We start from the raw sequence: 24,345 nt of genomic DNA, 5'->3' as shown, positions 1-24,345 counted from the left end.
TTATTGATATCAGCCGCATGTTATGCGTTTCTGAAAGTACTATAAACAGACGGATGCAAGAGTTTTGTCTTAGTAAGAAACTTTTTTCTGTCGTAGAAGATGAAATACTTGATAAATGTGTAAAAAATGTTACAAATGAATTTCCTCATTGTGGTGAGACTATGCTAAGGGAATTTCTACTTCAGCGACATGGCTTACAGGTAATGACAACAAAAAAAGGTCTTAGGAGCTAGACCTGGTATTATACATGTACAAAGCCTCTGTGTTTTTTCCTACAGTTGGCTACAAATTTCACTGCAAATGTTTATTCTTTCTTTGTATTACAAAAAATATTCTAATTATGCATGAAGATGCCGTTTTCGACATAAATATAACATAATTATTTACAAATAAGAAACAAAAAATGAAAAGAAAACAAGTGGTAGGACAGGTTTATTTCGCAATTAGAGCCATTTTCCAAATGTCAACATACACAATCTCACAGCTTAATGTTCGGTTAGAAACAGAGGGGCCCGGGGGTGTATACCCAGTTTTGTACTGCATATAAAGAAAAACGCATCTCGTATAATAAGTTATACTGCACATAAAGTTATATGCACAGCGTATAATGAGTCCACAACCACGTATAATGTGAAATACATTATGTATACCATAAAATGTACTGTGTATAACGAGAAATGTACTGCGTATATAGAAAACCATCAACAAAAGACAGTTGCGGCGTTCCATAAAAAGCTATATTTATTCTTCATTAAATATACTGCGGCAGTCTTACCCGGATTACTTTCAGTCCCTTTCCTGAATCGCTCGAATTTTAGATAAAATGTCTTGCGTGAGATTGATGCGCACTTACATTTGTGTGCTAGCAGTCGACGCACGATATTTTAAGATGATGTGAATTTAGTGTTAACACAGTACGCAAATAAACAAAATGGGATGTGGCGGCAGTACAGAGAGTCCAGAAAGAAATCATCAGAAAAGTAAAAGACGAAGTTCGCTCTTCGCAAAACCAGTTGTGGAAATTGAAGTTGGAGAGAATGTTGAACTGAAAAATACGAAGCCAAGATTGATTTTTGTGTTTGGTAAGTTTAGATGAATATCATAACTCATGACATGTTTTCTCGTAGAATTACATTTGTGAATATTGGTCAAGTTATGTCACAGTTTGCTTACATGCAAATACTGCCCTGTCAATATTTACGAATCAATTTTTGCCACCTCCTTTTCATGTTTTCGTTCAGTTATACGTATATGATAATGTGAGGCTGGTGATAAATATAGGATCCGGAAATTCGGGAATTTCGTGTATATGCTACAGACAAATAAATGTTTACAAAGGTTACCCATAAAGATAGTGAGAATTCACTGAACTTAAGGGCCCTGTGCAGGTCCGGGTATTAAGAATAGGCCTGCAGCAGCGCTAAGCTTGTTGTAAAAGGCGACTATATAGTGGTCAGAAACCTAGCCGACAGAGCAACTGGGATGTGTGCCCCAGGTGGTGGAATGGGGTACCCCTGGTGTGTTACATGCTGGGGTTGTCAGGCTATAATACAGAAAACCTGACCACAAACCATAGTGGTGCATTGATAGGAGTAGGAACCTTTGTGCTCCACCACAGGAGGCTAAATTGCCCAACCCTTACCATCCCTTTCTTTTATCTTGTGGCAATCAATATTTGTCGACCCCATTATTCTTGTGTCCCATCCCTTTTTTCTATTATTATCATCATTTCATATTCATTTTATCATCCCTTTCATGTTCATCACCTGAATATAGCTGAAATATTGCTGCTAGGGCGTTAAACCCCAAACAAAGAAGAAAGAAGAAGACTGAACTTTAGGAAATAGGGGAAAAAAACAATTAAAGCAAAATTAAATGCTTGTTTCTTTGTAGTTCTGAAAGCCATTTCCATTTTCAAACATGCCTGTAGAATGAGCTGTTACTGTTTGTTGTTTTTTTTTTTCAATTTATGATTTCCTGATTTTTTTATATGTCCACGTCTTGTGTGCAGTGTGGGAAACCACCACTCGCCAGTTCGCCAAATACAAGTAGATGTATAATTTGGCAAGTGAATTTTGGTATGATATCACATATAGCAAAATTCGTCGGATATGACTGGTACTTTTAGCCACCAGTCCGGTAAAATTTTTGTGATTTCTGGACCAGATGTCTCGTATGTTTTTTTTAATTGGACATGCCTCAACCGGAACTTCCGGTTTAAAGATGGCGTCCGAATCGAGTAAGAAAAGTAAAAAAGCAATGCAAAATTCTTGTTTCTTTTTCGGTCCGGCAGATAATTGTTTGGTACAGCAGATTTTGTTAGGTTGCTGGACCAAATGTCCGACAGGTTGAAAAATGATTTTGCCAGGTCTGTGATATGCACAATTTTATTGACTTGTAAATCATTGTTTACGATCTGCCATTTTAATTTCTGGTAAACAGGATGTGCCAAAACCTACGCTAGTGTCCTGATCTTGTATTAGTATTCAAACGAAATTATCTTGGTAATTGAAGATATGTTACAATGTACCTTGCAGATTAGTTGTTTATCATATTTTTTCTGGAATTCCGCTAATTTAAATCTGCTTTACTTTTTCCTTTATGATTCTTTTTGTACTGTTTATTTATTTCTGATTTCACCATTTTCCATTTTGTTTGATGACCTCTTAAAATCCTCCCTGATTTGGGAGAATCGTAGATATTACTGTATACAAAAGTAGCTGTGCATGTAAGTGGAACTTTCAAAGGGCCACCACTAATTTTACCTGCCTTGCCATAGTTGGGGTTTCTGACTATACATGTACAAATGTATATACTGGTTTGATGTGAAGACGTGCAGGCATACTGTAAAATTGCATTGTTTATGAAACATACACATGTTCATAATATTTTTTTTTTCTAAATACATGTATATTGTACATGTACGTTTGTACATATATTAGTTCAATACAAAGGAAGAAGTACATTTTGTACAATCATGACAATTAGCTATCTTTTATCAGTATTGAAAGATTTATGTAAGCATTGGGTTAAGTTTACTTTCCTATTTACTCAGTAAAGCTGCATAAAGAATGTATTGTTTAAATTGTTTGCTGTAGAAAGTAATGATTCTGATACAGTGTAAATATTGTGTTTGTTTAAAAATTACTAGGTCAAATCTTATTGTTCCACTTCATTATCAAAATGTGTTTGTTAGGAGTTTATACAGAATCTTGAGTGTGTTGTCAAAACACAACCTACAGATTTACTTAAGAAATACCCTCAAAGAATAGTTACAGTGTAATATTATAATCATTTATCCTGCAATGAGGTTATTTGTTAAACAAATAAAGGTATACGGTTATTTTTTTGCTGTATCCGTACATTAGCAGGTTATCGACTTTCTGGCTCCTCCTACTCACGTGATCGGCAGAACTACTTTTTTCTGGTATGTGTAAATTAATCATGGCCGCCACCATAGATACGATATAAACAAATTGCGATTGCATATCTGGTTAATCTTTTTTTTTTTGCTGTTTTGTTTCGTTTTCACCTGAATGAAATAAAAGATTTTATGTAAACCAAACAATGATTTTGTTTGTATTTTTTTCACCATCATATATATGGCAAATCCCAAATCTCATTCAGATTTGATTCATTATCAGTTTGCAGACGACTTCCCCTGTCATTTCAGTCATGTCAGACTCGGAGCCAGACTGTCCATCACAATTTAACATAAACTGGTCCCCACATAAAGAAATTGAAGCATTACAATATGATAAAACTCTGAAAGAGACAAATGATCAGGAAACTGTTATGGTCTTGGATTTATTACTGCCTAAACCCCAAGATAATGAATCAGAGGAACATTACATTATAGATCTGCCCACACAACTGCCTCCTCTTCTTCAAAAATCTCAAACAAATATTTTAAATCCCAAAGAAACTAGTGCACAAATTTCACCCCTGAACTCTACTGCCATATACCAAACAGAAACAAGTCAGCTTCCACCTTCCTCGCGAAATTCAAAACTTTAATGTTCTTAAAATCGACTTTACAACATTCAAAATATTTGTATATTTGTATTTATTGTTCATTTTACTTATTTGTCTCTTGGAATTAAATAAATTTTGATATACTGCTTATTTTTTTCAAACAGCTTTGACGGATTATATGATGCGGATTGAATTTCAATGTTTACTGAGTCATGCGCCATGCATATTAATTTTTTTTGTCGGGTTTAAGGATCGGGGCTCCTCAGGGGATATGCATTTTAAAATTTCATTTTAAAAATGTACACACGCACAAAACAATTAATATAACAGGATAAAAACAATATAGGTACATTGTCGAAAATGATTGAAGATATGTGTATTCAGCTTGGAACAGGGGAAATAGCTCGGCGGAACCTCACATTTCCTACCCGTTCCGTCGCCTCATCACATATCTTCAATAATTTTCGACAATGTACCTATATTGTATATTTAACAGAAATAATTAAACGAGTTCATTTTCACTTACCCCAAAAAAAACCAAATCCTTTATGAAAAGTGACTGCTATTTTTAAATGCATTGACCATTGTTCAGTTGACCATCATACACCTTTTTGGCACAAGTTAAATTTCTCTGGTTTAATAAAGGTACAATTAACATTGAAAACAATTAGTAAAGAGATCACTATTCCATGTAGAGCTCTGTGTGGAACTGTCTTCTGCCACTTGTAATTAATTAGTGTATTTACTAACTGTGTTACCCTCTTGAAATAAAGTATTATTATTATTATTAAGTTGCTTAATTTTTTACCCTGATTGGATATGATATTTAATCATTAAAAATTGCTAGCACAATACAGGTCATTAGCTATGGTACAGTTTTTAAAGTCAGTCCCTGTAAGAAAATTAAAAAAAAGAATAAGAATGAAATACTTAATTTGATTATACTCGGCGTCACATAAATAACATACTGTTAAAATTTGAATAAAAATATTTTCTACGACTTTATTGACACCTACCGTCGTTTAAATTGTCTTAAATGACTTGCTCATTCGTTTAGCCAAACGGCTTCTCCCTGAACAAGTCGCTTTTAGCTTAAATCATGCGTAACAAATCCTTACGGGAAAATCCCATACTAATATCCGCCATGTTGGTTTCTACGGGGCGATTTGTTTACAAACGAAGTTCGTAAGTTCCCGTCGAACTCCGGTGACAATCGTCTGCTTGATTAACTTCTCGGTATTGTACGTTGTTCGCGTAAAATAAATCCGAGATATCTGAAATAACGCCGAAATGCATTCTGGGTTCTTCGGTTTTTGGACAAACCATTTAAACGTAAACAACATCTCCTAGCAACCCGATCACTGTAAACATGGCCGACTTTTTACAATGTAAATATTGGCACCTAGAATTAAAATCTGACCGGAATTTAACGATTCAATGTTTAGGGAGAAGCCGTTTGGCTAAACGAATGAGCAAGTCATTTAAGACAATTTAAACGACGGTAGGTGTCAATAAAGTCGTAGATAATATTTTTATTCAAATTTTAACAGTATGTTATTTATGTGACGCCGAGTATAGACACAGTAAAAAATGTTATTAAAGTGTCAGTCCCTGTAAGAATCAGGCAGTAGGTATAACATGGCATGAAAAAAAAACCCCATCATTTTGATGGTGTAATTTGACTATTTGCACTATACTAATCAAGGAGAATAGACCTGGTTTTCCATATGCTGGACCATTGAGTTACAATTTCATTGAAATGCACTGAAAATGAACATTTCTAGGGCAAAACCTCATTTTTTCTAAGATTCTGTTGAAAAAATTCTTTGCAAACCCTGTGTTGCAGAGATCAAATAATGGTCTTTTCAATTCAAATAGAGTAAGCATCCTTGAGTGATATTTTTATTGTCAGATTGGTGGGGTTTTGACATGCATGTTTCTGATTTTTCCTATTTTGCCAGATTCTTGCAAATACATACACTCAAGTATGTATACATGTAGTATACAAAAATAATAGATTCAGGAATTGTCTCTGAAATGTCCTTTACTTGTGTTATTTTTGCCAAAAACATTTTGAATAAAGAAAAAAGAATTTAAGACAAACTTTTGACCTGCAACAGGGACATGTACATGTACATGTGCAAGCCTGTAAAGTTTTAGAAATAATGAGAGTGGGATATGATGAACATGTCAAAAAGATAATAACCCCACCATATTGAAAATGATGGCTCTAGGCTACCTATGGATCTTCAATGAATGACCAAGAAATCCCTACACCACAGGGTAGGCTGCAGCTGGCCCAAAAACAACATCACAGATACATTGAAATAGTTACCCCTATATACTCCAGTAACATAAAAGAAAATGAAAGTGAAAAAGAAACAATACATATCTATATTTAGAATTCCTGACTTGACGGGCAGAAAAAATGTGGCAGTTTCAAAGTTTTTTGGCATGATCACAACCCTCCTTAAATTTAGCCATTATTGAAAAAAATATTACCTTGAAAGTACTAAAATTCATGGATAACAATTGTTTGTGGATTAGGGAAGAAATATAAGTTTGTTGATTCTTGAAATCATAGTTCTGAGACTTTCAGTACATATTGACTGAAATCCTCTTTTCTGTATATATAGTAACCAAATTTTATGGTATGGTTTGCCCTTGAAAACCATGAATATTGTTACCCACAATTCAATAGTATTTTCACAGAACACAATTAAACATACATTTTAGAAAGGTTTGTCCCTTAATTGTTTAAATTGAAATGAAGAAACTGATTATATGTTAACATAAATGTACAAAGGACTTCTAACAGTTAACTGACATACCAGCTCTAGATCAGTTTAAACCTACACAAAGTTTTGCCCGCATTGTATATACCAGTATTATCAATCCTATTTTTTCCTGTGCCGCGTTGAGTTCTACAATGTTTACAATGTTGAGTTCTACAAAGTTGTGTTAACAATGTTATAATACAAAAAGTTTAAACATGTACATGTTACTACATGTATATATATATATATATATATCATGTTTGAATTTCCTAACATATATTGTTATCCTTCTCCAATTTTATTTAAGGTGGTCCTGGTTCTAAGAAAGGCAAGATGGTGTATGATATCGCTCAGGTGTTTGGTTTTAGTACATTGAATGTTGAGAATATTATACTGGATGAACTTTCAAAGAAGTTAGAGGAACCAGACCACACAAAGCGTACTTCACAGATTGCCCAGCTTGTTAAAGTTTGTATTTATCTTCAATTCATTGTTTTATTTTGGCATAATTTACATTGTTTTTGTATATGTACATGTACCAATAGGGCAATAAGGAAAAATAAATCTCTTTAGGTGCCCAATTACTTAAGATGGATATTTCATATTGACTATTTACATGTACATGTAGGTTATAGTTGAATTTTAGCAAAAAATATAGTTTTCTTGTACTGTATAATACATGTACATGTAATATGGTGCATTGCTGTCATTATCCTTATACATGTAAGTATCATTGTTGAAAAACTATCGTTACAAGTACATATTTGTACTTTCATATTTCTCCTGTAAAAGGATTTTTTCGTTACTTGATAGATGACCCACGTAAGACAAGGTCAATATAGTCCATTTTTGGAAAAAATCTTCAACAATTTCCTGTTTACCGAAAACTTTGTTTACATTTGAAAGCGGGGATATCATTAGTAAACCATTGCTCACAGATTTCTTGTTTTGTTCAGTGTCTTGAATGAACAGATTTGTGATACAAAAGTATTTGTACTAGAATTTTCCTCCACTATCTTGAGATGACGGTAATGACCATTGTCAGCTTTACCCTAGTGGTTGTCTTGTCAACAAATATCTCATTATCTTAGGTATTGCTACTTCATCTAAAGTGTAATGTTTTTTTTACAAGTTACTGATATTCAGGTTTATATTCCTAAACATGGGACTAATTTACATGTACATACATGTACATGCAACTTAGAGTTAAGTCTTAAGTTCTGAAGTATATTAATTTTACATAATTTTATTTCAGCATCAACCAGATATTTTGAGATTGGATACAGTGCTGAAGTGGCTTAGCAGTGCTTTAAGTGAAATGAAGGCAGACCAGACTGTTCTTGTTGACTGGTTTCCAAATTTGAAATTCTTGATATCAAGTTCTACATTTGTGAAAGACTGTCAGCATGAATTCAGATTCTTTGAGGATAAGGTTGGATGCTACTATTGACATAAAGGCTAAAGTTTTGTCTGCATCTCGATCTGCCTTACTTGTTACATTTTACATGTACTGACTATTTGATGATTTCTTAAAATCTAAGAGATTTACACTTCTTGAAACATTCACGTTTCCCATTTTAGAGTTCGTTTAAATGCACGATACTAGAGTTCGTTTAAGCGCTTGATAGAAGTGTTCATTTATTTTTGTACATTGATTATTTCTTCGATTCAACTGTAATTTTTTAATTATTTGCTATTACAGTCGACTCCACTTAATCGCATATCGCTTTATTGCATATTTCGGTTATTAGCATAATTTTCTCTTGCACAAAACCATTTCCTATTATTCTGTTAGGGAAAAAATCACTTATTTGCATAGGCCTTGGAGGTGCATTTCGGTTTATTGCATAGAGAATTTTGCCTCATTTAGGTAAAGACAGGTTTTCCCAAATTCTATTTTAAGCCTTCGGGTCATAAATATGTCAATCATATTTATTGTTGTAAAAACTAGATTATCATCAATCAGGAGGTGTTAATAATGGATTAAAAAAATCATGGACATAAAAGACAATATAAATGATTTCTAATTACATTAAAATAAACAAGCACCTAGGTGAACAATGACTTCTGACGACATGCCGAACATCACCTTATGATGCAGCTTGAGGTTCGGCTTGGGGTAATTTTTGTCCCTATTTAAATTCTTCCGACTACAAATGATTATCAATGTAAATTTAATTTTCTTTAATGAGCTGAACAGTTTTGAGTGAGCTTGGGTTACTAGGCATAAATATTATACGAAAATTAAAAGTCATTCATTCAGTACAATGTCTAATGAAATTCAACTACCCTAAGGTGCCCCATACTATCCACACTTCATAGGAATATATCGAGGTCAATGACGCGTATAATACACAACTATCAGTGTACAATGAACAGAGGAATAAAAACACACAGACCATTTCAAAAGCCCACAAACTGCAAACATTGATGAATATTACACTGAATCCTGGCTGAAATATGAAATATGGGATTTGCTTTCATAGAAAGGTCAGGAAATTACTTGACTATTTATAGATGAGAATCCCGTGGTTTAACTTATAAATACACACAACGTAAAGAAGGTCAATAAACAAGACAAACACAATATATATTATTATTTATTGATAAAAGAACAATACAATGAGAAGGTCTATAACAATTAAATACCAGATCAGAAATGTTGAACAGTGATATCCCTGGTTGATCCACAGTATCGTTGTCTTACCTGAACTCACACTTCCGGTAAAATCGTAATTTTGGTTATAAGAATAGCCCTGTTATTTGCATAATTTTTACTGGCAAATAGGCTATGCAATTAAGCGGAATCCACTGTATTAATTTATATATTTTCATGAATTCAATTGTCTATTTTCCCTTTCTTCATTATTTGTTATTTTGTCTATCATGTGCTTGAACGCACACTGTGAGTGTTCGTCTGTCGTGTGCTTAAATGCACGCTGGGAGTATTCTTTTATTGTGCATTTGGTGAGCATTTAGCGTGCGTTTAGGTATCGTGCATGCGGGAACCTAAATGTCTCGAGGAGTGTAACACTAAAAGCTTCATATATGACCATTCTTCATTCAAATTGGAGCTAAGGACCAAACAGAGCCTTTTTACAACCAATTTCATCATAGAGTGATGTATGTCTTGTACATGTATGTGTATATGATTCATCCTTATTATCACAATTTTGAAGCAAAATTTTATGTTATATGAGTTTCTTTGCTTTTAAGATCAGCACAGTTTGATTAAAGAAATCTAGTAAAATCATATATTTTTTTGTTCACATGTAAACACCATTTGTATGACTCGCCTCAAAATCTCAAAGCTGCTCCATTAAAATATAGAGGGTATCCAGGGAAGGCACTTTTTCACCAGGGGAGTCACCCATGGAATTTCTATTGATGTTTTGTATTAAACTTCATATTTTGTCAGGAGACCTGAACTCCCACCCATATACGAAGAATAAAAGTGCCTTCCCCCAGTCACTCATATGGTTTACTGGGACAGCCCTAAAAGGACTTGCTAAAATTAACACAAACTCTATAGAATGAAGACTGTGATTTCAATCATGGCTTGCAATGTACCTTTATTGTGATGAAAGTGATAGAACATAGCAATAGGGATTTGACACAAGACACCTTCAAATAGTTACAAGAAAGTGATATTCAATTCTGATAACAATTATGTATAGTAAAATTTCTTTTACTCTTGATCGAGACATAAAATTATATGGAATTGATTCACGTTCAAGTCTATAAGTGCATATTTTTTTTTATATTTTATAGTATCTTACATGTATATAAATTGGTATTTTGTAGTATCCAATATCAATTGGTGTTTTGTAGTATCCTACATCATTTGGTATTTTGTAGTATCTTTCAATTCATGTGTATCATTTTGGTATTTTGTAGTATCCTATATCATTTGCATTCTATATGTCCTTACCTAAAGAGAAGTTTGTGAAGAAGGCAGAGGCAGAATGTGCCAAACATCCCACAGCTACACCAAAGCAGAAGGAAGGATCACCAAAACAAACAGATGAAGCTGATATATCTAGAACATCAGTAAGTTGTCAAGATATAAGTTAATTTTAATTGGTGTGTCAGATTGAGATATCCCAAACATAGGTTTAAAATTCTGAAAGTCTGATGCCAGGTGTCATATCATATTTTGACCACCGCAGTATATTTACTCCGGGGTTTAAATGTCATATATCTGAAACCCAGTATCTTATGTTATTTTAACACCTTCAGAATATTGACATAGGGGTTTAAATATCATGATTTATCACTATATTGTTTAAAATCCATTTGATCTTGCTATACGGTAATTTTTTATCTCACGCTAGTCAAATCAGAATGAAAGTTATCGTATAGCTGCACAACATTAGTGACATCACATAGCACTCCCCTATGGAATATGGAAACTTTGCAGTTCTTATAAAACTTACATATTTAGGATAAGAAGACTGAAAATAAAAGAAAACTAATACCACACACTTCAGCACAAAACAGCGATAAACAGATTATTTGATATTTTTTCTACCCACAGTAATTACAATGATATACCAAAACCTGCAGTAACATTGATCAGTCCTATGATTATCTTCAAGAGAAATAGCAGCATGTTTTTGTTAGATTGTATTTTTTTAACATTATACAAAGCAGGTGCAACTGCAAAAAAAAGAACTGGAGTGATAATGAGTAACTTCATGATCTTTGGAATGACAACAAAAAATAGGACAAAGAAAAGCAAAACTTGAAATTTGTTATTAATAAATAACATCAAGACAAATTAATTTCTCTGAGTCTTAAGAATGCCCTGCATGTACTGCAGAAAATTCCAGAATTTATCATTGATTGTCTGACAAACACATTTTTTTCCATAAAGAAAAGAGCCGTGTCATGTGGACCACGGCCACTGTTTTTTTTTTGTTTTTTTTTTGGCAGGGGACATTAAACTTAAAAAAAAAATTGTTGTTTACATCATAAATGTTTTAACATCTTTTCAGAAACGTGCTACTCTGTTTGCAAATCAAGTGAAACCATTTATAGACCATTTTGATAAAAGTGGAAGACTAGCAACATTAGATATAAGTACTGGAAGTGCGAATGATCAGTGGGAAAAAGTGATAGAATTCTTTTCTGATCTGGATATAAACATTATGAGGAAGGTTGATAATGTTATTTTGTTTACCTTTAGTAAGTTTTATGTTTAAAAAGGCTATTGTAAACCAAAAATTCTTTATTAAGCTGTTTTGTAGGGTTTTTGGGTTTTTTTTTTTTTTTTGGAGTTTGATACATCATTCCATTTTTTTCCAAATTTTGTTACAATTATCTGGGCTACCAATTGAATGTTTGATTTTTGCTTCTGTCTGATACTTTTTTTTCCATTTCATTTGATTTTGCTAGTTTTGGCATAGAAAATATTGGGTTACAGTATGGTTTGGTTGGTTAGGCAGGTGGGTAGGTGGGGAAAATATTTTCATAACACTTTTCTATTGCAGCCTTTTGATATTTGATAACCAGAGGGTCCTATATCATGGGATTTGATTTCAGTGTGCAGTCTTCGAAATTGGGACCAGCCCACCAGTCAATGCTGGTAAAAGAAGCAGTGGGCTTGCAGAAATTTTGCTTCCAAACCAGTGTAATTTATGTAAAATTCTTTTCAGATTAAGGGTAGGGCTTGTTATCTGAAATCTAGACGGCAAAAAAAAATTGGTCATGAAATGGATGGATAGATTTCAAATTTGGTGTAAGGCTTTATATAGATGGGAGATAATATGTAAGTGATTTTAGGGGCTGTCGGTATGAACTTCATGTACAAGTGGGGATATATCTAGCAAAACAGTGCATGCAAGTTGTATGTAGTTCCTGATTTTTTCTGATTGGGAGCAGTTCGAGATTTTTCCAAAGAAACTTCTGAAAACTTTTGGTCTTGAACTTTTTTACCCACAACAGAAAAGTTAAAACGTGTTTTTTTTTTTTAAATTTTCACAAATACGTTTTGACAATTGCCTCAGAATGTAGAAAATATATTATACATGAAAAGTTGTCTTGTGCAATCATGATTTGATAATCACAATTATTTCATTACTCATTTTGTGACCGTCAAAATCCATAATTGATGCCAGTAACAACACTTCGATTGCCTATTTATAATTAAGTTCATGGTAAATAATCACAAAAAGTAGTAAATTGATTTGATTTCTAAGTAGGTATTTGTATATGAATAAAATTTTGTTTGTAATTACAGATAGTGATGATTGTCAGAAATTAGAAATAGACAGATACAAATTAAACAGAATTTGTTTGAAGGATTTACCAATTGATTTGGATCAATCTGCGGTAGGTAAAGGTAATTGTACCCCTATTCCGAAGGAGAGGTGGTAGACTGTTTCACCTTATTCCATGTATCCATGTCTCCAACCGTAACAGCAGCTTAAAATTTTAACATTTTCTTCTTTCTTTTTAACATTTCTTCCTGTAAGTATGCTGTATACAGAGGACTTGTTTATTTTTTTACCTTATATTTTTGAAACTATTTTTTTTTCATTTCTCTCAGCAACTGCTCGTCATGGCAGCTTAAAATTTTGACACATTCTTCCTGTTGGTATGCCATATGGTGGGATATATTTTCTGAAAAATATGATGTTTCCAATTTGCAACTCCTCTGAAACCACTTAATGGAATTTGATGAAACTTTAAAAATTTCTTTTTTAAAGGATGCCATAGTGCACCTCATATTTTGTTTTTCCAACTGGATGACTTTAGGGTTTTCTGATACAACTTCAACATTGATTGACCAGGGAGGGCAACCATCTAAATTGCAACTTTTCTTTAACTTCAGACAGGAATTAGATGAACCTTCACACATTCTTATTGGCATGATGACATTGTGCACCTATTTTGTAGTTATGTCTGAATGCCTTTAATTATATTTGGGGTTTCTTATGTGATTTCTTGGTGTGGGAAGGAAGGGGGGAAATTACCTAGTGAGCATTCTTATTAGTTGCAAATTGGAATGATTTGACATTATTTTACATTGAGTACAGATAATTGTATCTTGCACATTCAATGATCAAATCTTCAAACTATGTTCTATGACTTTTGATACATTACTGACTTAGCAGTCTGTGGATACTTGTACAATAATTTGAAGTGCTGTTATGACTTTTAATAATTTTATATCTCCACTCAATTATTTGATTAACCATATCTATCTTTTCATCAGCATTTCTTCACAATTATCAGTTTTAGATGGGTTGAACATGATTTCAAATTTGTCATATGACTTGTATTGAGGGAGAATACATTTTAAACCATTTGTGTCACTGTTCCATATCAACTTTGTGTATTGAGGGATATCCCATTTTACACTATATCATGGAATAAATTGGGGGTTACAACTATCACAACAGTGCATAGTCCAGTAAACCTGGCGAAAATTAGGAGTCAACCGCAAAATAATTGCTACAAAGGCTTTAATGACTGAAAATGACAGAGCAGACATACATTATTCACATAATAAAAATATACAAAAATATAATTTTCGGAAAAGCCTTTTTTTTGGGGTGAAAAATGTGTTTTTTATTGAAAAATCGTGGAAAACTGGAAATTGCATTATTAAAGCTTCCCCAGAAAATGCAAATTAATATTTTCCTAAAGAACGATTTTGTTGTAACTAAAGCTAAGGTATGAGATCTTTTAGCACTATTTTAGAGCAAGAAATAGCTTTTTGGGGTGAAAATTAAGGATTTTAATGAAAATTCACGAAAAACAGGAAATGTGAAAATCACCATATCCTCAGAACATGCCTAGTTTATTCAATATTGGATTTGCAACAAAAAGTGTAATAAGTAAATTGTTTTGACCTACATATCTTGCATTTAAGAATTTTTTCACAAGAAAAATATTTTTTGTGGGAAAAATGGGGTTTTATTGAAAAAATACGAAAAAAACGAAAAATCAGAAAATTAACATTTCCTTATACTGACATCGGTATTTCTTTACCCATATTAATTGGTATGTATTTTATAATAGGTTGTAATTGTAAAAGATAACAAAGTTTTTTTTTACACAAAAGGTTGGATAATAAAAACTTTGGGGAAAAAAAGGGGGGGTGTGAAAGGGTTTTGATTAAAATTCAGAATAAAAGAAAATCTCAAATTTAACATTTGTTTTAGGATAGCATGCATTTATACAGCTAACGATATCAATTGAATGAATCTAATTTAGAATATCAGTATTATCCTTTTAACCACAATTACTTTCAATACATCAAATGGGGTGTAAAATTATTTGTCATGAAAAATCCTAGAAAACAAAAATTTAACTATAATGAGATTTTTAAGTATCTTTTATGATAAGAGTTCAAATTTCAAAATAAATATTCACAGTTTCTGATTTTCACTCAAGTGTGTGTACACGTTGACGGCCGTTGAAGATCAAATTACAGGTCTCCATTTTCCAGGTCTATTAATTCCTCCGATATCCTACTTGTGTTAGAGCAGTTGACTCCCCTGCATTCTGTTTTGTTTTGTTTATTTGGTTTGTTTTGCTTTTTTTTTCTTTTTTTCATGTAATAATATCATAAAAAAAGGAAATTCATCATTAGAAAAATAATAAAATTTCATGATTTCTAATGTGAAATTTTTTTAGATTAATTTTACCATCGATGAGAAAATTGTGTTTTTTTTTCTAATTTTCGACAGAAAACAGCACATACCTGTCATATACTGACTTTTCAAAAATTTCTATTTCACTCGAATAATTCATTTTGAAACTGCTGAGGTCTTGCTGATTTGCTAAAATGAAAATAGGACATTAAGATAACTAATTTTCACAGTTTTATGATTCCAATTACAAATAAATCGTTAATTACAATACATTTTTGTTAATTTGGCCTTCCATACTTCTTTTTTACTTTTTACACTGTTTTAACTTAACTAATATAACTTAAAGTGTTCTGTTTCAACTTAACTAATATAACTTAAAGTTTTTTTTCTGGTAAACTAATGCTATAAAATATAGATAAGAGGTTTATTTATTTTGATATCAATTTAAATGCTCTGTAATTCCTATTTATCAACTTATGGTGCTGACAAAGGGAGATAACTTTATTAACCGGGAAAATATGTATTTCTACTGACGTAAACATCTTTATTTACAGTCTGTGAAAATATTTTGGTTGTAGTCAACAATCAACAATATATAAGTAAATGTGGTGAAAGGTGTATGGATAACCGTTAATAAACCTACCAGTTTTGATTTCTATGCTGTCACCGTTGATATGACGTCATCTATGGAAGCTGGTTTCGGAAACAAAAATAGACGAAATATCACGGTTTTTATTTCTTATTTTTAAGCATGTTCCGAAAGTTATGTTTTGCTATATTTTTGATATATTGATCCTATATGATAACTTTACAATATACAAAAGAAAAAACTTGTGAGATCATGTAATAGATTGACTAGACTAACATGCACTGTCATGTTTTGCACAATATTTGTGTTCATGGAAAGAAGACAAATTTATATTGCATTTATTTATGTTTTCCTGGTTATTGTACTTTAAAGAGAAAAGGAGAAGGGGTGATACAGGGTGTTGTTAGCTTAAAATATAACTAAAAATTTATCATAAAGTGTTGAATGATTTAATTGTGAATTTGGAGAATTGGATTCATTACAAAAGAGAAAACATAAAAACTTCTGATAATTCTTGCATTTATAGCCCAGAAATATTGAGTGTATTTTACCAGTATTCAGCTATTCTGTTAATTTTTTTTACTTTTGGTCTTTTTCTTGTAATATTTCTACCAAGGAAAAGGTGTCCACACCCAACAAACAAATTTCATTGTTTAATAGATACATAGTTTATGTGAAAATATAAAGCTGTTTCTTGGGTGTGGACATAGTTTTTTGGATGTAGATATATTAGATAAAAACAAATTTTCACGATTCTTAACTTTTTTTTTTTTTCTACATGATGTAAAATTGTGGCACCATTATAACGTCATTACAATGACCTAATGCCCAAAATATTATTTTTTCTTGTATTTACATTTATATCTTTTACTATGTTATGAACAAGTTTTATGTTATTACAACAAAATTGATATTTTTTGCAATATTCATTCCTTAATGCCCCTGCACCCTGTGTATCATGTTCTTTTTTTTTTTTAGCTCAGAAGAGTCGGATTGGTGTAGCAGATGTCTTTTTTTTTTGCATTGTAAATTAAGACTGATTATGCTAATTAAACAATTGCAAACATAATTTTTATAGGAGAGTTTAATCAAGGTATATGTGAAGCTACTTGATGGCACTGATCCCACACAGAAAGTATTCAACATAGACTGCTCAGATACAGCGATACATAAAGATGTTTTAGCAAAGGTAAAACAGTTTTCTTTTCTGACTGATGAAAAAGATTATATCAGTTTAAAACTTCAATAAGTTCATAATTTAGTGCGTAACAATTCCATTCCTTCATAATGCAATATATATCAGGATTTTTGGATACGATATGATTTGCATTGCAATTTTTACAAGTAGGTAGCATTTGTATAAATAAACTCGTACCAGCAACTTTTTCCGAAGTTGACTGCAGGTTTGCACTCTGTCTATTAGTCTGGAATATCAGTTTTATTTTGGTCCCATGCTTCCAGATATACATTTGATATTTGTTATATTGTTTTTGAGTTATAGGTCAAGTTGGAATTTACTTTTTGCTGATTTTTTACCCTTTTACATAAAAAATCTTTGCAAAAACTCAGTTTCCTCTGTTTCTTTTTCTGGCTTGCTTGCAGATATCAGTGATTGAGATTAAAATTTTGCCAATGGGACTTTGGCCCCCTTACCCTTCAATTCAATGGGACATTTTCAATTTTAATGGACCATTCTAAAAAAAAAACATGAAACAAAATTTGGAATAGCAGCTAAGGCCGGCTAATGATAGATACTGAAGACCAAATGTAGCATAAACAGACTTTAATTTCCACTGCAGATCAGATATTTATTAAGAGTTAACAATTAACAGGACCAGATGATATGACTCCACCATTATCAATATTTTCAATAGGGGGTTCATAATCGTGTCCAGTTGCCAATGCAAGTTAGTTTCAACAATAAATTACTGGTAATTACCATTATTAATTTATTTTTAGACTTTGAAAAAGATGATTTCTTCTGTTTTGGGTCTAGCTTAAAAATGTCATTTTCAATTTCAAATGGGACCACCAGTCCACGCTTTTCTGATATTATCAAATTATTTTTATTCTTTAAAACAACGTTTATTGTACTTTCAAATGCGTAAGCGATCAAGAATATGTAATCTAAAAAAATCAACTAAGTAACGTTTCATTCCCCGGTCTTCAAGTCTCCTCGAAAACATCAAAAGATCCACCTGCAGCTAATAAAAACATTGTTAAAAGACATGTTCATGCATTTTCAATGTCACAAGTAGTGGACAACACTGATCATCAATGATGGAAACTTAATGCGGGCACATGACGCGACATATTAGTAACTCAATGTGCCATTATAAGACGAAATGCGACTATGGCACATGGTGCGAGGTAATCCCAATCACTGAGATATACAATTGGAATATTGCTGTACTATGACAATTTACTGATTAGGTTCAGACTTTGTTCTGATCTGTTGTTTTTTTTTTTTTTTGTTGAGTTATGGTCCTTGGTCCGACTTTGATAATTATTGCAGACTCAGTTTTCTTCACCTTTCTTGTTAAGTAGCTGTCTTTGTAAGAATCATGCAAAATCTGAAAAATGGTGATACACCCCAAAAAATGCTACATATTTTATATTTATTGAGTTGTTTTATGGGTCAATACTATGAAATGTGTAATTATTCATTAAAATTTGCCTGCTCTTAGGAGATAATCAACATTGAAAATTCAATAGATTCTACTATATTTGAATGTCATTTACAGAGTTATCTCTTAATTTTGAAATCTATAGTGCATTCTATGTAATTTTTATTTCCTAAGAACAGGGTTCATAGAAAAAATTGAATGTCAGTTTTTGTTAACTATGGCGATTCAAATAAAATATCAAATAAAAAAATATGTAGGCTCTTTACCCATGAATCAGATTTTGCATGATTCTTGGCTGGAGTGCTACTTAACTAATTATGCATGAAGTTTGCAGAATTTCTTTTTGGAAGGGGGTTTTGTCTTGCCATTTAATATCAACAGAATGCTTGTTTCAATTAAATTTTTACGATTTATTTAAGAATGAAACATTGACACATCCATAGGTAATAAATATAGCCTTTATCCATTACAGTTTCAGCAAATCTAAAGTGTTTTGCACGCATTTAATTTCAAGGATTTAAATGATTTTAAACTGTTTCAGAGTGAAAAGCAAGTTGTCATTACTGTGATTTTACTTTGGGTTAGTGAGTTAAGGAATTTAATTGAAATTGCTAATATTGTTCTGGTATCAATTTCCAGATCTTCCAGATTGTAACTGAAAAGATCATGCACCATTGTATTGGTTGATTATAACATCCTACCATAATCCCAAATAATTATTAACAAATTACTTATTTTCCTTATTTCTTATCAAACAAGGACTTCTATGCCCAAGTTTTCAGCCTCTTATACTGACTTAGTTCAACATCAAGGGTCCAGAAATTTTGACAGCCCATGCCGGACATTTCATCAAATTTCAGCTGACATTTTTATAAATCACAGTCACAGGTGGCTGCACATCGGCTAAAATTGACACACACCTGTCAATTCATTTCCAGTAAACAATTAGGAGACTGGTAAACAGGATGTTTATACTCTCATAAAACCACACAGTCTAATTCATAAGGGTTGACAAATTTTTTATGTCCAATATTGGAAAATTGTCGTCGGTCATTTGTAAAATTTGTTGGTCAATGACCAGCATTTTTTACCGTTTCTGGATCCATGTTCAACACCATAGGCAATGGTTTGGGGGAAGGAATGGGGCAGTGTACAGTGTCATTCTTTTTTCTTCTTTTTCCTATTTGCATATTTTGTTGCATTGTAAATTTACAGTAAAACTTGTGCAAGTTGATGCCTGTAAAACAATTAGTGATAAGTTTTTATGGCCCTGCCAACTGTCAGCCAAAGCTTTCTGTCTGTCCTTTTATCCATCACAAATTGTGTCTGCTCAAAACCTTTTGAGTTCAGCTGTAAAACTTTATTATTTATCATAACTATAACATGTATAAGGTATCACACACATGCAAGTTAAAACATAAGTGAAAAGGCATTACACGAGAACTTAATGGCATAATAATGACATGGTATGGCTATTCTTTGGTCGGGTTACTATTGAATGCATTCCTGTTTCTGTAGTTCTGTACACTCATGTTAAAATATGTGTTTCCCATACATGTTCATGTGCCGGGGTGTTTTCGTACATGTTTCAAAATTAACCATAATTCCAAAGAAAATCTCAGCATGTGTAATGGCAGTAGATTGAGATAAATGCAGAAAATATTATAATAATCTGTATAGACCGAACGGACCACTTTTTGTGCTCTATAGCTTTAATACATTTTGGAGTTTAACTATAAAATTTGGTTTTATTATTCACTACCCCTAGAAATTTATTGAAAAGCAGAGCAGCTTCTACTTCTGAAGTCTTTTGCATCTTTCACTTTATTACAGGATTTTACAAGAAAGATAGTGTTTCATGACTATGGAACTTACGAGTTGACAAAGTTTGTTCCATTATGCCTACCTGGGAAACCAAAGCCAACAAAACTGATGGCCATAGCATCTACAGAGAATGAACTATGTTTGTTTCCTGAGGACACTCCACATTCTTTGTGCCACTGGATAGTTAGTGTCATGAGGTCGGCTCGAGATATATGATAAGTTGTGAGAAGATTGAGTATTGTGATAAATCACTGATGATTAGGGTCCCTTCAGCATTTATTAACTGCTTATTGTAGACTAATTTAAGATATTGTAGAATAATTGTGATTATAAAATACAACCTCTGTTTAAGGATGTTTGTTGGTCATATTCATCCATTTTTTATCTGATTTTTCGGAATCCTCTGGTTTTATCCATTTCATACCAATAATATTTTTTGCACATTGACCATTACTTATCTTTCCATAATTTCATTTAAACAAACCTTGAAATATTATTTGGGAAATTTTTTTTATGAAATCCTTTTTATTTTTCAGTGGTTTAATAAATAAAATCTACTAAGACAAAGAAAATTTGAATTTCTAGACAAATCTTTATCCCGTCATTATTTGGAATGTTTTAATCTCCAAAATGAGATCACTGACCCATTCATTTTTTGTTTCTTTTGTTGTTCCTGTAGTAAGAAAGGTATTTAAAGATTTCACATCCCTTTGAAAACCTTGTTATTGTTTAATAGACCAACAAACATCCTTTAGATCACCACTAGTTATATATAACTATGTATTTAAAGAAACTTTTTATTTATATAAAGTGTGCTTTCAGATAAGTACTCAGTAATTGAAGGCATTTTTGATAACCATACTATTATTGTTTGTCATAACTATGGTTTTCTGAAAGAAACTATGGTTTCTGATAACTGCACGGTCATTGAAAGATTCTTTCATGATAGCTATTTAATTATAGGATAGTATATTGATATGTTTTTATTGTAAATTATAATTATAGATAACTTTTATCAAAAACCTTATTTTTATCACATTCTATTAAAAAGTTTCTGAACAAATCCAGTGATGCAGAGATCAAACAATGTTTTTGTTTTTAAATGAAGAAAAAATCCTAGAGTGAAATTATATTGTCAGAATAATGGGGCTTTCACATGAGTGTTTTGGATTTTACCATTTTGCCTGATTGTTGCAAAGACTGTATTTACAGTACTCTTAATTTACTCGTAATTTACAGAGACCTAATATAATGTTGAATGGTTAACTAGTAGGATGTTATTATTTGATATTAAAACAACTTCAGAGATGGCTAATGCAATTTTCTCCATCAGAAAATAAAATACATTCACTTGAATGATTTATCTACAAATGCTGACTCTTAATAATAGAAGCCAATTGGCAGAAAAAATGAAAAAACTTGATAAAATTTAAGGGTTTGAAATACTTATCTACTTGATTGATGCTTTTTTTATGGTTTGAACAATCATATTCCTTTTGTCTTAAGAACATAAGAGACTATCCCTTTTAGAAAACAGGCAAATTCTTTGATATGGGTAGCACAGAATACATTTTATCTTGCCACGTTTTTTTTCCCAATAAAATAGTAAACTGATTATGATGTCCGAATGAAGATGGATTTTTCTGCATTGAAAGTGGATGACTCCGATGTTTTTTTAACAAAACAAATAATTATGAACAGATCAAATAGTTTATTGATTTTTTTCATACTTTCCTTTTCAGTGAATTAAAAACCAATATTCATTTCGTTGAAAGCATTAGTTTTCTTATGGATGAACAATTTTTGAAAACAAAATTTAGGTCTTCCAGGGACAGATACTTAGATGTCACAATTCATATTATAAAAAAAAACATGTTTATTGTCCAATTAACTATGCAGCTTTCTAATACTTGAATTCCAGTTATCTGCAACAGTTGCAGTCTCAGGTGGAAATTAATGCAAACTTATATTATACATTGAACCTGGCCTGAACTGAACCCTGTAAAATTCAAAGACAAGTTTTAAAGTCTTTAAAAGTGCATTTTGAACTTTAGTAAACCAAATACCTGTTTAAACTTAACACTTTTTCAAGTCCAGTAGGGGTTTGGATTAGACAGGTTTCACTATTTTCATTGCTTGATTAAAATTACATTCAAAGAAACCATTATATGGAATATGGTATGGTTTTAATTCTCGTTATGGTTAAGGACTTCTATATATTCTATTATACTGAGTATCTGGATGTTGATATTGTGTAATATGTATAAGGCAAATAAAAAAAAAATTGTCTGTTTCCTGCTACCCTACTGACCCTAGTTTTTTTGTGCCTACACTAAACATTTTACAACTATTTTGGCTTAAGTACTGTTAAAGTGTAGGATGTTTTCCAGTTAACTCAATGTAAAATGTTCTTGAAAAAAAATAAAATAATTTCACTTTTTTTGGCCTTAAGTAATTTTTTAAATGCAACAACAAACTGGATAATATTGTTTGCTTTTATAAAGAAAATAGGAAACCCATAATTAAGTAGTTTTGTTATATCACCTGTATCTACAAGTGTTGTTATATCACCAGTATCTACAAGTGTTGTTATATCACCAGTATCTACAAGTGTTGTTATATCACCTGTATCTACAAGTGTTGTTATATCACCTGTATCTACAAGTGTTGTTATATCACCAGTATCTACAAGTGTTGTCAATGGGTTTTTAGCTACAAGAGCAAACATTGCAGCTTTGATTTTACTAATAATTGAAGACTTTTTTTTTAACAAGAAGTCATCTTTTGTTCTCTAGTATATATTCAGGAATCAATCATTTGATTTGTTTGGGGAATTCCCCATAATAACAGTTGCAGCAAAAACATTGCAACTTTGATCTTACTAATGATTTGAAATTTATGATCATTGATTTTTTTCATACTTATCTTTCTTATCACAGAGAAAAATTGATGCATAATAATACAGTGATACAGACTCTGTAATGAAGCTTGATCTCCAAATCATTTGTGAACTCATGAATTTAGCTTTAATGAGAATTTGATCACAAGCTCTGTTGTACTGATTGAGGATTTTAATTCTTTTTTTATCATTATTACTTTATGTTGTGTTATAATAGAGTACTTTATTGTGTTCAATACTATCTTAAGTACAGTGAGACCTGACTAGACATAACTTTCTGTCTATTACATCCAGATATCTTATTCAGTCTAATTTGATTTATAAGTTCAATGAATTTTTAGCTTACAGTGTACCTCTGTTGATTTGGTCATTATACACCAAGGCATGAGACATTTACTGTTAAATGAAGCAATCCAAAGGAAATAGTTGGTATCCATTGAAATAATTTTCTGTTTCCATATGAACAGTAAACTGTTATTTCATTATACTGAATCATAATGATGCCTTCATATTTCAGATGCAATTAGTGCCTCCATGTTAGTTGATTTTTGTTCAATTACACAGTACTGAATTTTAATGTAAAATAAGCCCAAATATATATTAACTTTGATAAGCTAATAATAATCAGAGGGAAAAACAGTGAACTTTTGCCCTTGCCAATTGTAAAATACTGTTGACCTGAAAAACAAGCCAATCAAGCCTTTTGGGAAAGTTCATAATGTAAATTATCAAAATGTTTTACCCTGGGAACATTCGGTAAATCACTGCTATTTATATTATAATTTATTACCTAATTATAAGGTTTTATCTTGTTTATTAAATATACACATAATTTCTCTTTTTTCAAAATTTATTCAGGACAGGCGATCTATTGCACTGTCGATGTACTATTGCATGGTGCAATGGTCTCCTTGAGGAGTCTATTGCACTGACCCCATAATGACCCTTATCTAAGCCTTTTGATTGGTTGAACTTTTTTAAGCGCGTCATTGATTTGGAATTTACACACAAAAAACTTGTGTGTAAAAATGTAGATGTGACTCTCGTCTGC

General features: G+C 31.9%; 1 protein-coding gene across 1 annotated transcript; it reads left to right on the top strand.

Moving 5' to 3' along the window:
• The first annotated feature begins 818 nt into the window (after nt 1–818).
• LOC148610739 (uncharacterized) lies at nt 819–22,835 on the top strand. Its single transcript, XM_088596039.1, has 8 exons — nt 819–1,082; nt 7,060–7,220; nt 8,008–8,184; nt 10,650–10,802; nt 11,750–11,939; nt 12,994–13,085; nt 17,023–17,133; nt 20,405–22,835. Exons 1-8 carry the CDS (start codon nt 932–934, stop codon nt 20,609–20,611), a joined length of 1,242 nt encoding a protein of 413 aa, XP_088452165.1. The 5' UTR covers nt 819–931; the 3' UTR covers nt 20,612–22,835.
• Nucleotides 22,836–24,345: the final 1,510 nt, after the last annotated feature.

The sequence above is a fragment of the Perna viridis genome, chromosome 8, assembly GCF_037379345.1.
Source record: "Perna viridis isolate PV_CMFRI_1.1 ecotype Kerala chromosome 8, ASM3737934v1, whole genome shotgun sequence".
Classification (NCBI taxonomy): Eukaryota; Metazoa; Mollusca; class Bivalvia; order Mytilida; family Mytilidae; genus Perna; species Perna viridis.
The sequence above is the reverse complement of the archived record's forward strand: the minus strand, read 5'-3'. Positions and strand labels throughout refer to the sequence as shown.

Coding starts and splice junctions, on each gene's coding strand:
- LOC148610739 (XM_088596039.1), top strand. CDS start 932: ATGGGATGTGGCGGCAGTACAGAGAGTCCAGAAAGAAATCATCAGAAA. Junction 10,803..11,749: donor CTGATATATCTAGAACATCA/GTAAGTTGTCAA, acceptor ACATCTTTTCAG/AAACGTGCTACTCTGTTTGC. Junction 17,134..20,404: donor ATAAAGATGTTTTAGCAAAG/GTAAAACAGTTT, acceptor ACTTTATTACAG/GATTTTACAAGAAAGATAGT.